This window comes from Tiliqua scincoides, chromosome 2 (genome assembly GCF_035046505.1).
Source record: "Tiliqua scincoides isolate rTilSci1 chromosome 2, rTilSci1.hap2, whole genome shotgun sequence".
NCBI classification, from domain to species: Eukaryota; Metazoa; Chordata; class Lepidosauria; order Squamata; family Scincidae; genus Tiliqua; species Tiliqua scincoides.
Window position 1 is genome coordinate 69,924,754 of NC_089822.1, and position 18,502 is coordinate 69,943,255.

The following is an 18,502-nucleotide window of genomic DNA, read 5'->3' on the forward strand; positions in this document are numbered from 1 at the left end:
GCCCTTTTTTACATTCTATAGTGCGTTGCGACCCACTACTTTGAGCACCAGTGCTCTAAGACCATCTGTGAGTTCATGGCCAAGGTGAGGTTTGAAATGGGGGTCTTTTTCATCTCACAGCTCATCTCTTTAACCATTCTGCAACACTAGCAATTAATGGAAAAATACTGTAAGTTTACAGTGAACTGCATTTTATGCTGATGCAACTGCAGGAGAAAGTGGCAGAGGGTACTTCTCCCTCCTTTGCCCCCTGAGCCCTTTGCCACCCAAACCTGGAGAGCTTGCCAGGAACTGGACCTGGGAACTTCTGCATGCAAAGTGCATGCTCTATCACTGAACAATGGTATAGGCCCTCTTAATTCTGATTCAGAGCTGTAGAACTCCGTTCTCAAGAACGTGGCCAATTCCAGTGTTTCGACAGGGTTCTTCGTCAGAAGGACTCTACCTCACCATTTATTTCCACAAACCAGGATGTTCACACAGTTACCATCTGGCTGCAAAACCAGTACTTTCAGGGCTTATTTTAAGCCAGACTTTGGGGCTATTGCAGAACCAGCTGCTTCCTTCTATTACTTCACTTTCCTGGCAGATTCTGATATTTAAGGGCAGGGAAAGTGTTCAAGGTTTGCAACTGATGCAACTTTAAAAGCAATAAATAGTTCAAAAGTGCAACGCTGTTATAAAATATTACACATCTAAATGCTCTCACTTTAAAAATATGTTTGTAACATCTGTTGTAAGAATAGCATAAAATTTTTGAGTTTACACATGGGTTTATACTAAATTTAATTCTAAAATAAATAAAGCAGCCTCAAAACTGTTTGTTTACTTTTTATATGGAAATGTCTCTTTTTTTGCCATCAGAAGAAATTGAATACTCCTCTTGCAGGCAAAGAACTATGAGCAGGTTTTCAAGGCCTTATCACAATGGAATGACAAGTGATCAATAGTGCAAAATTGTTTGCCTTATTAGACATTACATGCCAATGCACTTATCATGCTAGTACCCTTTTGAATCAAAAAAGGAGGTTATTAATGGATGACTGACACAGGTAGGCAGCAAGATTTAGTCTTTCCCACTTGCTATTTCCATGCTCAAAATACATTTCCACCCCCACCCCCCTTAGCTTGTCCTCTATGGAGATTTAAATGCAGGTGATTTGGAATGGTGAAAGGGTTGGTGGGGAAGACTTAAGTATCCATCCTCCTCCCATTTTCTGATCCTGATCACCTTTCTGCAAGTGGTTTTTTCCAGTTTTAGAAGGGTGATGGAATATTCAGCTCAGTTTTTAATAATACTTTATTCAGATGAACCTTTGTCATCAATTTTATACCCCTGCTCAGACAGTTCAAAGTTGTGAATCCTTTTCTTAGGCAACCAATGTAGGAATAGAGTGCAGTCATTCACAACAGTTTCTCTATTATATCATTAAACTGGTCCCAGTCTATCCAGCGTGCATTCACTTCATCTGTTGCAAAGCTGTACCAAGATATTTTGATTCCTGAGACAGAAATCCCAAATAGTGCCCTCAGCCCTGGTGATAAAAAGTTAATAAACTAATAGGTCATTTTGCTCTCTCTAATCATATCCCAAAATATATCACCTGAGAAGGTCATCTCACCCTGCCTTAACATTAGAATTGCTCTTGGACAACTTTGGCATTAGGGTAGGTGTCTGGAAATATCATCTGGAAAAGTTTGTCCAGACATTATCTATGACATTGCTAACATTCATGAATATTTAGTAGAGTTTATAGGAAGGAAGTAGGCCAGCAAAATATGATCTAACTACTGTCTTTCAGTAAAAGTGCTTTTCAGGGGGGAATGAATGAAAGAGGACATTACAAAAATGTAAGAAATAATTGCAAAGCATGGTTGAACACAATTGGGGCAAATCTCTATCTGTGTCCAGTTTTCCCTGGCCAGTTCCCCTCTCACTCCTTTCCCCCCATAAATAATTCCTGAGTAAGTATCATCAGAGGTGACACAATGAGGAAGTTTTACTCATTTAACAAATGGTTTGCTTTTCTAAAACAATCTTTATAATTAGTGACTAAGCTCCAAAGAGGTGCATGTTCTGTAGGTATACCAGAGCTTTATTAACCTCTTATTAAAATAAATCATGAGTTAGTGTAAATGATGAATGCAACTGTGAATTCTTCTTCATATACTGGAGGAAGAGCACATTCCACAGTCAAGGTTTTGTGGTTGGGTGTTTTTGTTTTGTTTTGTGTTTTTGTAAACTTTAGACATTCTGGCCTCTCTTTCTCCTACAAGTGGGACACATTTTTGGCATACAATTTTTGTATGTGATGAGATTTACAATCTTCTGTGCAAATCAGAAACATACTAGACAAAGTGGCATCACGACAAGGCACTGCGTTTTCACCCACTCCTTCCAAGCTACACAATTACCAACACAGCATTTTGCAGAAAGGGGATCTAGTTTTATACTGAACTTGAAAATGGAACCACCAGTTTGCCAGCCACATAAACTTCTTCAATATTTCTGTCATCACCTGAAATCACAAAGACAAAAGAGATGATTGCCTGAATATATGCAACCTGTACCATTATTATCTTGACATTTCTAGATTCCAAAGACATCAGCACCATACTCTCTTCAAATGAATGGGGTATAGATAACTTAAGTCTTTCATATTTTTCCAATACATTGTGTGTAGTATGCAAAGAAGTGGGGTATCTATGACTGAGAGTGCAATTTGAACATGTCCTTGGACCAACGCAAGTCCCTTGCACCAGCCCAGGAGGGTCACAAACGTGCTGTAAGGCACATTTGCGCCTCCTCGAGAGGAAGCCGGGCCTATGTTCTGAGAAGTGCCGGCCTGTGGAGACTGAAATAAGCCTCTGCACCAGCTTCCTCCTTGATGCTTGTATCGGCCTGGCTGGGTCAATGCAAGGACAAAAGGTAGGTGGCGGAGAGGCAGGGGGGAGGTGTTCCTGGGTGGGGCGAGGACGGGCGGTGTGTGGGGCTGGGATCTGGCAGTTATATTGGATCCCAACTCCCTTTCCTGGGGAGAACGGAGCAGCTTTAAGTCACTCCGCTATCCTCTGATTTGCGCCACCTCAGGAGGTGGTGCAAGTCCGAGGAGACCCATAGGACCCAGTGGCCCTTACCCAGGAGTAAGGGGGAAAGCTTATGGTCCCTATCCTGCACTGGATACAGTGCAAGCCTCTTGGCTTGCCTGTTCCAGCGCAGGAAAGGATTGTGCCCTGAGTCTAATGGTACTTAATTTCATTGTGATTAACTTGTCTAATTGATTTCAGTGGGGCTGTGGTGATCTAGTGAGGCTGTCACAGCTCTGTGCAGAGATGGGTGCATGACACATCCCATGCACCATCTGACATTCTCATGCATCTTTGGGTACCTTGTGGAATGACTCTGACAGATGCAGCTCCTAGATGCAGACAGTCCCAGAAAGGTTAGTTGCTGCCACCATAAAGGGAAACAAAAATAGGGGACCGCTTCCCATGCACTCCCTCACATCTGTAGTGGGCTGAATTACCAGAGTTCCCTTAAAACACAAGCCAGTTGCAAAATACACAAGACGCACAAGAGCTCGCGTTAGCCCCAAGCACTCCATAAGAGAGCCAGGGGTAACAGATTTCTGCTTTCGGCTGACTGAAACGGGTTAGAGAAATTTCACAAATAAAAATAGTTAAGGAAAAAGGGTAAAAAGGTAAGATTCAAATATTCAAAAGTAGGCACTTGAAATTAGGCAAAATCAGGTCTTGAAAATAGAGGCAAATGGAATAAAATCCTCTCAAGCTATCTAAACTGTTATTTAGCTAGACTTGTGCCTTTTGTTACAGTTCCTTGGTTTACCTCTAAGGTTTGCAAGAGTGTGACAGCCAAGCACAGCTAACTTTGCAAGTGCTGGAAACATCTCAATCCATCCCTCGCCTTTTATGGAGTTCAGGGGAAGCAAGATCCTATCTTTCCTATTGGCTGCTACTCCCAGTCAACTTCCCAGGGAAGTTCCCAGGGAAGTTGGCTGAAACTTCCCTTAGCCCTGGTCAGGTGTATGAACTTGACTAATGGACAAGTGTGAGCCCAACACAGCAGGATGCCCATATTTCTTCCTGGTCCATTGTTCTGTCTGGGCAAAGTGTCCATGACAAATTGACATTTTCATTAATTTACAGCACAGTGCTAGGCATATCTGAAGTAAGGCCCATAGGGCTTACTTCCTGGGAAGTGTGCATAGGATTCTAGCCTTAGAAACACTATTAACAGCCCAATTCTATCCCCCATCAGGCCACAGAATGCAGCTCTGCTGATGGAACATGAGCTGCATTTTATGGTGGTGGGGAGGGAGGTGACCAGATGACCCAGGAGAGTTAAGTAAAAATCTTGTTTTACTTACCTCCCCATAAGCTGCCTGGTCCCCAAGGCCTCCTAGGAGATCCATACCAGCTATTTTACTGGGATAAGTCTGAGGAGAGTCAGGATCTGTGTTGAGCATGGTGATTCCTTGTGCCCATGCCATCTTTAGCAAGCTGTCTGATTTCAGAATGGCTCATGCAATAGCAGCCAAAGCCTTACTCAACAGATCACGAGATCTGTCAGCATAAGGCCATCATAGGATTGGGTGTTAATGTACTAGGGCACATTTAATAGGTGTATTATTTAGCTTGGCTAACACACTTCAGTCATATAAAACATATGTTTTAAAAGAATATTTTAACCAAAAAAAGTGCTTTTAATACCCATGACAGGAAGATACCTGTTTTATAATTAGATTAAAATATCTGTATAGTAAGAACTGGTACATACCTAGACACAGGAATTTGTGGATAATATCCTAAATATTAGGAAGAAAAAAAACAAATATATATAAAAAAGTCCCACCTTGATAGTGAAAGCAGTAATTAAAGACCAATTAATATTACCCCATAAAACCAAACAATACTCATCCTTTCAAGAGTAAAATCTACAGCCCAAAATGGCTACTCATGTCTAAAGCATTTTAGAACAGTTAAATAGCCCCCAGGTAAGTAACTGCAGCACTCTGCAGGCCCTCATCATTTATCTGTGGTATTTGGTATCCGAGGAGTGGTCCTGGAATGTATCCCCTGCAGATACTGAGAGCCCATTGTAAATGACCCCCTGTTATAGCTACTTTTCAGTACATATTACTAATTTTCTATTTCGTATGTTGTTTCTCACATTTTTCTCAATTATCTTCTTAATTATCCTGTTCCTGGAGAAAAGAATCTTGTAATTTTCAAAATGAGTCCTGCTATCCAAAAGATAACTGTATGCTGTAGAGAAGAGGTTCTCAAACTTTTAGGGAGCTTTACTTTCTAAAAAAGTCTTTGTGGGGAAGTGGCGAGGGTAGCAACGCGATCTCCAGGACCGCGTCGCTAAGCGGGTGCTTTCACTCACTCACTGCGGGCTGCTGCAGGTTCCACTCCAAGAGGTGTGGGGAGCCCTGTGCAGCCCTCTGCAGGACTCCCCAAGGCTTAGAATTGTCAAACAACACAAATACAAAGCACCTGAAGTGCTTTGTGATCAAGTCGTTTGAAGAGTCTAAGACTCAGGGTGCCACTGGGGGGGAGCAGGGAGTCCTGTTGCACCCTCTACAGGGTTTCCCAAGCCTCAGTATGAATAAAAATAGTTATTGGAAACCACTTCCAGTTTTCAATCGGGAAACAAGAAGTGGTTTCTATCACTATTTTTACTCATACTGAGGCTTGGGAAGCCCTGAGGAGGGCTCAGCAGGCCTCCCCGCATCCCCTGGTGACTGGCACTGCTGAAGGTAAGTTTGAAAAAAAACACCCTGTTCAGTCCCAGCAGTGGCATGTTCTTGGGGATTGTGTCACGGCCTTTGCCCTCTCCCCCAGCCCCTTAAGGGCACAGAGACAGGGCTTCCTGGGCTGGGGTGTCCCAATGTGCCAGTTTGAGAACCTCTATAGGGATGAAGCAAACAGCAAGTCATGTAGTTGAAGGCCCCAATCCTGTCAGGGATTCTGTCACTGACTGAAATAGTATTTTCGGAGTACAAGGCCTTTTATGATGGCACAAAAACTGGTCCATTGTCGTGCACTTCAAGGCCATTGCCCCAAATGGGAAACAGCACCATGTGCACAGCAGCAGCCCCCAAAATTGGTAGTGGATGCATGTCATGGGCTGGGAGGGAGAGTGTCAGGGGAGTGCAAGGGTGGATCAGCGGAAGGAGGGCTGGATCTTGATGGCACCAGGCCTCACCTCCTTTTTCAACTTGGGTTTACAAAATAGGTAATCTGGGCAGTCTACCAGAGTGTAAATAAAAAAAATTTCTTTAGAAAAATAAATATATAAGTTAAAGTATTACTACTAATTGCCTACTGGCTGCCTGATCATCCCCCCCGCCATTGGATGCAGCATGCAATCTCTTAGCACGGCTGCATCAGTGCTAATGGTAGGGAATAGAATTGAGCAGTAAAAATGCAATCCTATGCACACTTACCTGGGAGTAAGCCCCATTGAACAGAAATGGGATTTGCATCCAAGTAATCATGCACAGGTGTGAGTTACATAACCATTGGCCTAAAGCAGGAACTTCCACACATAGATAACGTATTTCCAAAACACAATATACAATTACCTCAAGTGTATCTGAAGCAAACAAGTCAAAAGGACTATCTGAAGCTTTGGTATTGATGAGCAGGGCATCAAATTCTTTGCCAACTTCAAAGTTTCCAATCACAGAATCTAGTCCTAGGGCTATGAAACAAAGTCAAACAATAAATGACCCTTTTCTCTTTCACACAATCAATTTCTGTATGCAATTATCTCAGTGATTTTCAACCTTTTTAATCTCCTGGCAAACTTGACAAGGTGCTAAAATTGTTATCAGTTTTTAAACAATCGATAAGGCATACTGCATTGCAAGTGGAGGGGACACACATCCTCCAATAGCCCTGCTAAAAAGTGACACCCCCCCTCAAATCCTGTAGCACACCTGAGGATCATTTGTGACACACCAATGTGCCAAGGCACACTGGTTTAAAATCACTGAATTATCTGATGAAATGTGAGTAAGATAACTTGCAAGGGACAGAAAACAGGCAGGTGGGTAGTGGGTAGTGGTATTTATTGTTACGGTCAAAGACCAGCAAAAACAAACACACAATACCGCCCTACAACAGGTGGAATTTAAGATATCAACATTAAAATACATTCAACATTAAAACACAATAAAATAGTCATCATAGTATTACGAACAAATAAGAGGGAGTAGCAATTAAAATTTCCTCTCTTTATTAATAATGCCCATCTGGGTTTTGTAAGCAGCAGCCAAAAAACTTGCAGTTGGTCTTGAAAGCTGAGAATTAGCACCTGAAAGAAATTTCTTGGTCACTTCTGTTTGTGACAAGCCCAAGAATTTTCTGCTGGCAGGTGGATACTGGCTTATGAGCAGTCAATACTGTGTTGCTGTTTCTGGTGCCATTCCACTCTAAGTGATGTTCCACTCTGACCAGCAGGAACTGGCTATATCAAAGATTTTTCTGGAGACCCCTTCTAGGACCTCCCCTTCCTCTAGCCACCTTTAGGTGAATTCCACCAAAGTACAGGTATGCAATAAACACTGAAAACACTCAGCAAATATATAACTATCTGCAGAATTTGGTATCCATGCAGGGGTCCTGGATCCAGTTTCCAATGAATTCTGAGGGTCCACTGTAAATGACCTCCTGTTACAGTTACTTTTCAGTACATATTACTAATTACCTATGTTGTTTCTCAATTTTTTTTCTTTATCTTCTTAAATGACAGTGTGCCGGGAATAGTGCCGCTCTGAGGGTTGCCCTCCTCCCCTTCAAGGGGAGAAGAGGGGTGGTGTTCAGATTAGCAGGGAACTGCACCGAGAGTGGTTGTGCTCCTGCAGCCACTCTTGGCATGCTTCCTAGCCATGTCTGAGGACTGCCCCCTCTCTTTCCATGTTGAGCTGCAACTGCCAAAATTTCATCTTCTATACAATGATTAAAAGTATAGGCACTCTGTCCCATTTTGTATCTGGTAACACTAATTATAGACAAGCATGAGATAAAAAGATACATAATGTATTCTTTTATTTTTATTTCAAATGTTGCATAGTGAGTCACACTATTTCAGCCACAGAAAGTGAAATTGGAGAAAAACAAATTGTGACACTGCTGTCATCATGATATTCAATATTAGTTGCAATACAAGATTATCTCAGCATGGTTTCCTGTTGATGGAAGTGATTTGTTTATGTGGTGTCTATGATGCAGTTCCCATGTTCAACACTGGAGGGTAGTAAGAGATCAAAAGTCTTGTATGTTAAGCTAATCAGACAAAGCTGATGAGAACCCAGACCAGGTGTAACATACAGACTCTTGTCAACATCACCTAAGAGCCCTTGTTAAATTTTTGCCCAGCCCACAGGAATACGCATTTGATCCCTGTTTCATATATGCAACGTTGGGCAAAAATGGTTTAATTAAACAAGAAAAGCCAATTCAGGAAGGATATCAGGATCAGAGAAGCAAAAGAGGGAAAGAGGGAGTAGTAAACCCCTTTTCTCCATTTCCTCCCCCATTCCAAATCTTTGTTCCCCCTTTGCCACACACATTTTTACTCTCTTGTGGAGTAATCATAAAAAAAAAGGTATTTGCTGCCCAGCAACAGGACATATCTAGGGTGATGTTGAGATGAGCAAATATGACAAATGTTATACAGTACATGCACATATGCTGTCAGGAAAATATAAATGCTTTCCATGTTATGATTTTACAATGCTAGAGAGCTGTTTATAAGAGCAGAAAAATCACATGACTTTTTTTTTTTTGCCTCTAATTCAGATATTATCACTAAAATGTGAGCACTGAAACACATAGAAAAAGATTCCCCAAATTGTGAAATTCTCATTCTGAAATGAAATATCCACTTAGGCCTAAATATCAGATAGGAAATGCAGATTTTGAAATCTTCAGATTATCAGGTAGCTGCAAGAAAAACTCCCCTCATTTTAGATATAAGAGAAAATTTGGACTTACTTGCCCTTATTTGAATTCTAGCTCTATAGTTTTGTCCAAGAGGTTAGTAAAATTACCCTAAAACATGACTACTGTATTTTCTAGATTACATAGTAAAAATGAGTTTCCTTACCATGGCTCCCTCCAAGAGTTGCTAGTCGGAAAACTTCCTTCAGAGTTAAGGCTGTTTCATTCTCTTTATTAATTTGAAGGACATTAGATGTCACAACTGCCTTTCTGATAGCATCAAACATAGAAGCTGAATAGCCACCAGCAACATCTGTGGGAAATATACATTAGATCAGGGGTGCCCAAACCGAGGCCACTTGCAGCCCTCGAGGACTCCTAATGCGGCCCTCAGGGAGCACCCAGTCTCCAATGAGCCTCTGGCCCTCCGGAGATTTGCTGGAGCCCAAACCGGCCTGATGCAATTGCTCTCAGCATGAGGGTGACTGTTTGACCTCTTGCATGAGCTGTGGGATGAGGGCTTCCTCCACTGCTTGATGTTTCACATCTGTGATGCAGTAGCAGCAGCAAAGGAAAGGCCAACCTTGCTTTGTGCAAGGCCTTTTATAGGCCTTGAGCTATTGCATTACCATCATTTATTCATTCATTCAAATAAGTTCATTTTTAATATATACATTTATGTAAACATATGTAAATTTATTCAAATTTAAAATGTAAATTAATTCTTTTTCCCCCCCAGCTCCTGACACAGTGTCAGAGAGATGATGTGGCCCTCCTGCCAAAAACTTTGGACATCCCTGCATTAGATGAAACATGAGTTTTATTAAAGCTAAAGATTATTATGACATAGATGTTTCATGGGTTTCCACTGGAGAGAATATCCCTGGTAACTGTCACATCTTCTGGAAGCATCTTCTGAAAGTATATATAAGGTATTTATGTATTTGTAGAAAGATCTCTATGCTACAGATTGTCTTTAGCAGCTGCAAACCAGTTGCACTATCAGATCCACACATTTACCTGAAAGCAGCCTGGATGCATTATAACGGTTCATCTCTCCTCCAGCTCTGGACTTGCTGGTTATCTTCAAATTTGGGGCAGTTATACTTTAGAAAAACCTTTGGTAGCCAGCCAAAGGAGGACACCACAGGAATGCAAGGCTTCATCTCATCTTCCAACCCTAGCATGCCACCATGCTATCCATCTATCCATTACCCCAGCTAACCAGGAGAATGCCTTGGGGAGCTAACACAACAATTTTCCACACCAGCTTGTCAGCTGATCCCCAATCCTGCATTATATCCCATTCCAGTCCTGAGAGTGGGCAAGGAGTAATCTACCACATGCCTGTTGCCAGTCTCAGGACACCACTCCTCCATTCAAGATGGGCATGGCCAATTGTCTCACTACTGAAAATGAAATATTCTTAGTGGAGCCTTGTAGAAATAAAGATTCTATTGAACATGATTTCAATTATTTGACTGACACTTCCAATTTTTAAAAAGCTACTTAAAAAGCAAAACACGGAGGAATGTGGATTTATTGTAAACAGGAATGGCAACAGTGAAAGTATCATGGTGATTGTACCATGTGATACTATGTGGTATCATGTGATGGCAACAGTACCATGTGAACATTTCACTTGTCTCATTTTTAGTCTTTTAAAATAATATTTTAGAAAAAAAAGGCAGTAATTCACTAATGTACTAACCTGTGCCAAGGCCAAGTTTCACATTATTTTTCAGGACCTTTTTTACATTTAAAAGACCACTACGCAATCTGAAATAGAAGCAGGAAAAAGAAAAAGACTACCTTTACATCCAAAAACAATTAAAGAAGAGTGTGTTTAGAAAGATGCATGGTTGGCAATGCTTGTCATTAAAAATCAGTACCCAGCATTCAGGTGACATGCTACTGATGGGAACATCTGGAAACAGATTACCAGCCCAATCCAACACAAGTGCTAATGTGCTTGTAGGGTCCCTACCCTGGAGGGGCCTGGAGCAGGCTTGTTCCATCCCCAGGGAGGCCTCAGATAGGCTAAAGCAGGGAGGGCATTCCAGCACCCTTGTCCTCCACCCTAGCAGAGCTACCAAACCTGGCCTGGGAGCTCACAGCTCCCTGCTTCACACTGACCGCCTCTCATCCCTGGCCTCCCTGTTTTATGGAGCAAGCCTGCCCCCTTTGGCCCCTCCCCTTCCTCCAGGTGGGGCAGAAAAGGCTTTTCCTGTTCCTGGCTTGTTTCCTGCACTGTTCCTTGTTTGCCCTGCTAGCCCCCTCTGGCTGGTTGGGGTGAGCCAACTTGCTTTGCCCCCTTCAAGGGCAGGGAAGCCTCCTCACCCTGGGCATGGGGTGCCTTCTCCAGGGTAAGTCGGGGGTCAGGGCATCTGGGAGGGGCCCCAACAGTGCTGCCTGCTGCATCTCACAGGGGAGTTTTGGCCTCTTCAGGGTAAGTCGGCAAGGACACAGGTTAGGGATCAGGGGTGGGAAGGGGTTTAGCTTTCTGCATGTGCTGCTGCCGCCAAAACCACCCCCTTCCCAGTCCCAATCCACTCTCCTCTCCACCATGTCACCACCCCATTCTGCCCACCCCACCTATCACATCGTTCCACCTATCATGCCTCCCACCCCCTGTGCAAATTTATTGGTACCAGCAAGTTGTTGTCCATTAGTGTGCAGAACAGGTCACTTGCAGTGGCCAAGTCATGCACACCATCATGTCATGTTTGGCCATAGCCAGAAAGTGCCTTACACTTGTTCTGGCAGTGTAAGGCCTGGCTAGGATAGGGTCATGCTTTGGCTTCTCTAAACAGCATCAAAAGTTCAGTTTCCCTGTTAGCAGCTAGTCCTTACTTCATTAAAAAAAATTATCTAATTCAGGGGTCTCCAAACCCCAGCCCAGGGGCCAGATGCAGCCCACAGCCAGCCTCTCTCCGGCCGGCAGCCAGCCTCTTGACTCCTGAAAGCCCCTGGCCCACTTTGCTGAACATGACTGGAACTATGCTCTGGTTGCATCTGGAGGGTGTTCTAAGGGCCAGAGAGGTTGAATGAATGAGCCCATGCATTCATTTATTCACACATCTAAGTTCCATCTCTAATTTATTTATATAAATTTTATATTTAAATTTTTTTTCTGGCCCTCAAAACCGTAGCAGACATTGAATGGCCAAAAAGTTTGGAAACCCCTGATCTAAATGTTCAGATTATCCAATATCACAATGAGGTTTGAAAGACAACATTGTCTGAAACACAGCTCTAGATTAGAATATTCATTTGTAGTATCTAATATTATTTTACTTACGATATGTTTGAATTGGGGCAATGTGCAATGGCAGCTCCTCTAAGATTAAAAAGTTTCAGCTCTTCATCAGAAATATGACAGCCATGAGCCATTATGGTCTAAAGATAAAAACAGTGTAATTTGTCTTTTTATCCCATTATAAATTATTATCATTTTACTTCCACTTATACATAAAAGGAATGCCTGGACAAGGCCTTTGAACAATGAAGAATTGCAGTTTCTTCTACCCGTCCATACTTCAACATAGTTACGCTACAAGTTCCTTTTTTTCCCCCCAACTGGACCCAGAACCAAAATATTACACAACCAGCATGAGGAAGAGAGAGTGAATAAACCATAGTTGAAGAATAACAGAAATGAAGGCTGCAATTCTATCCACACATTCCTGAGAGTAAAGCCCATCAACCTCAATAGGACTTACTTCAATACAACATGCATAGGATTGTGCTCAAGGGTTGCAAATGGCCCCTGGGCTGGGATTTGGGCATCCCTGATCGAGCTCAGCACTCTCCTTCCCTTCACATTTTCTCTTCCCTTTCTCCTTTTCCAATCCAGAGAGTGGAATGAAGAGCACTGAAGGCAAGTAGGCAGACAGAGACGGATGCTCCCCATAAATATTTATCCTCTGCCAAAAAAAGCAGCTTTCATGGTCTGTTGTGTGTAGTTAACGACTGGTTACATTTCTTTTCTTAAGCTCTTGAAAGCATAGGTGTCAGGCCTTTGGCATCCCAGGCCCTGAATTGTTGTAAGCCAGGCTGTGGCAGAAGGGGCCTTGATGTCCAGGCCTGGTATGAAATGCAAATAAAGGAACAGCAGCACTGTATATGTATGCTGATGCAATCAGCTGTACCTGTTGCAGGTGGGAGCCATGTGACCTGGGAAGATGTGTGCAGAGTCATGTAGGCTATGGTGGAGTGGTGCAATGCACCACTGGACAGCCAATCAGAGTGGGTCACAAGACTGTCTTGTGACTAAGAGGTCGCCCTACTCTGATTGGCTGGCCCCGGTATATATGGGGGCAAGAACAGACTCCAAGTGTGCTTTGCTGTGGTGGAGTTTCTGTGTGACATGCTGCTGGTTTGTGTACTGCCTTGGACTGCCTTATCGTGACTGTGAACTGCTGTATCCCTGACTTCTGGACCGTTTGACCGACTACTTTTCTGCCTGCTCCTTTTACCAATACATGCTTCTGCAACAAACGAGCCCGTGTCTGCTTCTTTGGCTCTGTTTGGGATCGCCTGCTTCTTGTGCTATCTCCCTGCGCTCCTATGCCACTCTGCTATCGGGAAGACAAGGGCTATCCTCCCCTGCTGCCCTGACAATGGGCTATGATATAACCTCAGAGAAAGTTATCTAAACAATGAAAATACAATAAAAGTGATAAATTGAGGTCTTCTTGTATTTTTATGTTTGATTAAAAAATGAATACCAAAGGCGGCCTATCCAGCCAATTACAAGGGAGTGTGGCAAATTGGGATTGCCCTTCATCCCAAGTCTGCCGCCACCACCATCTCCCTCCAGCCTGTCATGGATATAACCTGCACTGATTTGCTTTCTACCCACTAAAAGCAAAGTGGATCACCCCCTCCACCTTACTTTGCTCTTCAAATGGTTTCTTCAGACTTCTGATTTGATTTACAAGGACTGCATGAATGAAGGATCTCCCTCATTCATATGGTCTCTTTAAATCAAACATGGAACACCTGCACTTCTGCCACTGACGAAACTACAAAGAGTGCAGTAAGAGGCTGTTTTAAAGATACTCAAAGATCTTGGACGAAAATTTTGTCTGCCAAATGCAGACCTAAGAATTTTGGGGGGTAAAACCTGATTAATAGTGCTTTATTTAGAAGCATAACACTTAAGTTTGAGTCTCATTACAGTTATTAATGCGGTGCATACAAATTACTAATTGCCACTAATATGGCTAATAAAATGCTAGGCAAATCTGAAGGGAGATTTTCAAAGGCAAACTAAACATATTTCTCCACGATACCCAGAGGCAGCTGGGTACTTTCAATGTCTTTGAAAAATCTTCCTCACAAGAATTTTTTTAATAAGTTTATCATATATGCCTCAAAGTCAGGTTTATATTAATAGAAATGTAAAACAGCATTCACTAATGAAGTCATAATTTCAGAGAGCTTCTTGGGGGAAAATGATCACAAAGAAAATCATGTAAAAAAAACTGGAGCTTTACTGTGAAATTAATTTATATTCAAATATACAAAAAATACATATTTCCTCTTTCAATGAACTGGGAATTAGCCTACAGTCTCAGAAGTACCATAATGGTATTCAAGAACTGGGAAGGCATGGAATTTTAAAATGAAGCACATGCCATGTAATGGAGTTGGCCTTGTAAGAAAAAACCAAAATTGGCAACTGCTCCAGTGAGGAAAACTACATGTTAATCATTCAGATAAAGACAGGGATTTTGACAAATGTAAATCAATTTGTCTAAGGCCTGAAGACCTTATTGAACCCAGTAGGGTTTTTAAGGGTATGTTTGTTGGCTGCAAAGGGAGGCTTTGTGGTTTTTATTAATTTATTTAATGTTTTAAGATTAATCTTAATTAATCCACCAGTTCCTCCTCTGGGAGAACCATGAAGTGATGTTGCCTCAAGCAATGCCACTGTTATACAGTGGGCCCTCAGTATCCACGGGCAATAGGTTCCACAACCTGCCACTGATATCAAAATCCATGGATAATGAAATCTGCGGAAATCCAGGGGGGAACAGAGTTGCAGTGCCACAGAGGCTCACTTGAGGGCCACACTAGGTCAGCCTCCCAGTGTTTACAGAAGGCCTCTTGGACTGGAAGTTTAACACTGCTTCTAATGGGCTACAGCAAATCTCCCAAACTTAAAATCTGCATAAATATCACCAAGCATGATCTATAATTACACCTCAGTTTTTCTTTTACAGTAATGGACTTGCAGTCCAGCCCTGGCCCCTCTGCCTTTCCTCATGCACCATTCATTTCTTCACACACCATGCTTGGTGATTTAAAAATACTGCACCTTGTTTGTGAGAAGGTTATTTTTATCATATAACTCTGCATAATTTTGATGCATAGGAAACATTTTTTCTACAAGTTTCATTTCTCCTTCACTCTCGTCTATGTGGCTCTGTAAAGTGAAGAAAAGTCAATGGTCAGTATTGAAATTTATGCTTAATTTACACAACAAGAAGAAGAACCATTTGTGCATTTACTCCCTGACCCCTAAAAAGTGACTAATGTCATCAGTTCCACAAAGCAGGTATGGAGTAGTCTAGGCTATTTACATGGCACTCTTTCTGAAAACTGGAAATCTGTCTATTAGCTGTTCAATGGGTGGTAGTGAACCCAGCCCTTGCTGTGTCTCCTGAACAGAATGTGAAGAAAAACCTACATACACACAGTCCTGCCCCTTGGTTCAGGTTAGAGCAGCCATTTTCAACCACTGTGCCATGGAACACTGGTCTGTATGCTGCAAATGGTCTGCAGGTGTGCCATGGGAATTTGGGGGAGGATCATTTGTTAGTGGGGCCACTGGAGGATTTGACCTCCTGCTATCAGTGTGGTGTGCCTTATTAATTGTCAAAAAACTGATGGTGTACCTTGACAGTTTTAGGGCCTTGTCAGTGTGCCATGAGATGAAAAAGATTGAAAATCAATGGGTTAGAGAATTTCATGCATAGCTCTAGTTTATCTGTCTGATTGTGAGAATTCAGATATGTATGTATACACAGAATAAGGTTGAATATCGAGCTAGACTGGAAAAATAATATATCATAGGCATTTTATAGATACTAAATAAGGAAGTCCACATTCACAGTCTCCTGGCCCAATGCTACTGGTGCCGTATGTCACCAGAACAAGCATTCCAGTGGTGTAAAGTAATCAGCTTTTTTGCAATCAGCTGTTGCAAAAGGTGAAAGCTGGAGCATGCAAGCAGTGAGCAGCTGGTTCTGTACACTAGTAGATGATACCCACTTGCCAGCACCCCTTGCCAGCATGCAGGGGGTAAGAGGGAGGCAGGGGGTGGATGGAACAGGGCAGCGATAGGGTAGGAAGGAGGGTAAATCAGGAATGACAAGGGGTAGATTCAGTAGCAGTGACATCCACCAAACCCTAACCTCCTTCCTAGCCTTGAACCCCTGACCTGGGTCAATGACTTGTGTAAGCTATAGAACTAGTGCAGGTCCAAGAAGACCAGTGCTGGTAAGTCCACCACTGGCATACCCTTGAGCAAAGGAACAAATATTTCCTTACCCTGAGGAGACCTCTGGAGGCCCAAACTCCCCTGTGGAATATAGTGGGCATCACACTGGTGACACTGCATTGCAGTATGGAGAGTCAGGACTGGTCTGTCATTTTAGTTCATTTCTTCTAAACTGCACCCAGCACTGTACTGAAGGTGATTTTGAAGCTCTCCACCCCATCCCCATGATACTATTCTACTAGATTTTTAAGCCAAGGCCTGTTCATTCTTCACCTTAGGAACCCCACTGCTGCTTGACCTGTGCTACAGAAATTTGCATGGGGTGAAATCAAAAGCAGGATGGGATCTAACTACTAAGAATCATTACAGAATGGCAAGGGGCAAATTATAAATGGAAAGAGGGCTTGTAATTTCCCATGTGTGAGTTAGATATTTTAAAACTGTGAGCAGACCATTTATTTATTTAGCTAGCTAGCTATGTATGTGAATCACTTTTTGAATCTTTTAATTGAAAACAATATATAAATACAGTGTAGTAGTAGTAGTAGTAGTAGTAGTAGTAGTAACAGTAACACGTTTTATGTAGATTCACCAGATCTATGTAATCCTGAATGAGATTTCCACTTTCTTGGATGCAACAAGATAAGGTGATTCATACACCAAAGGGACTTTAAAACAGCTCCTGTCTTGCCCAGCAAACAAGGAAAAAGGAAGAACTGGGAGTGTGGTTCCAATTCCAAAGCAACACATTACTCTCTAGTAGCAAAGTATCATTAGGACAGTGGTTCTCACACATTTAGCACCAGGACCCACTTTTTAGAATGAGAATCTGTCAGGACCCACTGGAGGTGATGTCATGACCAGAAGTGACATCATCAAGCAGGAAAATTTTTAGCAATCCTAGGCTGCAATCCTACCCACACTTATCCAGGAGAAAGTCCCATTTACTATCATTGTTAAAAGCATATATATAGTAATGTAGTCATATACCATATAGCGTCAAGTGTCGAATATATTAAAAATAAAATATTGAAATGAATGGGGACCCATCTGAAATTGGCTCATGACCCACCTAGAAGATCCCGACCCACAGTTTGAGAAACACTGCCTTAGAAGGTTATTTACTGGCCAGATATTACTAAGCCAGTTCACAGATGTAGCAGTTCTACACTGTTTCTCACCTGCAAATATCCTCAGGTTCATTCTTACCTGCACTCAGATGAAGGAAGTAGTTTGTGAACAGGAAGTACATACATATCTGTTGTGCTGCACATCCTGTGATCATAGCAGCTCTAAATAGGGCTGAAGCAATTGCAGCAATCATGGCAATTGTATGTCACCAATTATGTGAATACTTCTAGATCCCAAGCTACTTCCTCTGCATAAATATCAGCATATGTTCCAAGTGACCTTTCCAACTGATGGACTAAAACAAAATACATCTTGGGTATTATATCCATGGGGCCAGACTTCCCTCAGGGAAATAGTATGTGCACCATGTAAAAATAATACTATTGGCAGATATGTGTAATTGGGGAAGCTCATGGCCTTGAAATTACTTTTTGAGGATGGGGAGAATAGAGGTCAAGGAGAGGGTTAGGCAGGTAGAGAAGAAAAGGAACTCATTCTACTAGCATTTAGCACTTTTTTGAGGTTTACATGAGCACACAGAATATACTTGAGTGGTCAGTATCTAAAAAAGTTAAAAAGAAACCCAAACTTTAAAAATTTTTTAATAAAATAGTGTGGGCATGGGTGGGCACAATGCATGCTCACTGCCTATGACGATATGGGCACTAGTCAATAGGTGCCTATGATACTTGCACAACTGCATTCCACACAGCAATCCAAATTGCAACACACATACAACATGCAGAAATGCAGTATTCAGCAACAAACTATTATTCTTTGAATAGTACACTGTCAACATTTCCCCACAAAAAGCAGCAGCACCTTGAGGAACAGCAAATACAACCTCAGTAATTGTAACAAGTGCACATTTACTGTGCAATAAACAAT

At 42.2% G+C, this 18,502-nt stretch overlaps 1 protein-coding gene across 1 annotated transcript in view; it reads right to left on the reverse strand.

Moving 5' to 3' along the window:
- Nucleotides 1-2,448: 2,448 nt before the first annotated feature.
- GDA (guanine deaminase) overlaps nt 2,449-18,502 on the reverse strand; it is a 53,799-nt gene continuing 37,745 nt past the window's right edge. Inside the window, exons 8-14 of the mRNA XM_066616445.1 lie at nt 15,299-15,406; nt 12,275-12,372; nt 10,685-10,752; nt 9,140-9,286; nt 6,612-6,730; nt 4,799-4,826; nt 2,449-2,519 (exon numbers count right to left, since the gene is read on the reverse strand). Coding sequence (XP_066472542.1) covers nt 2,449-2,519; nt 4,799-4,826; nt 6,612-6,730; nt 9,140-9,286; nt 10,685-10,752; nt 12,275-12,372; nt 15,299-15,406 — 639 coding nt within the window. The remainder of the gene's footprint in view (nt 2,520-4,798; nt 4,827-6,611; nt 6,731-9,139; nt 9,287-10,684; nt 10,753-12,274; nt 12,373-15,298; nt 15,407-18,502) is intronic.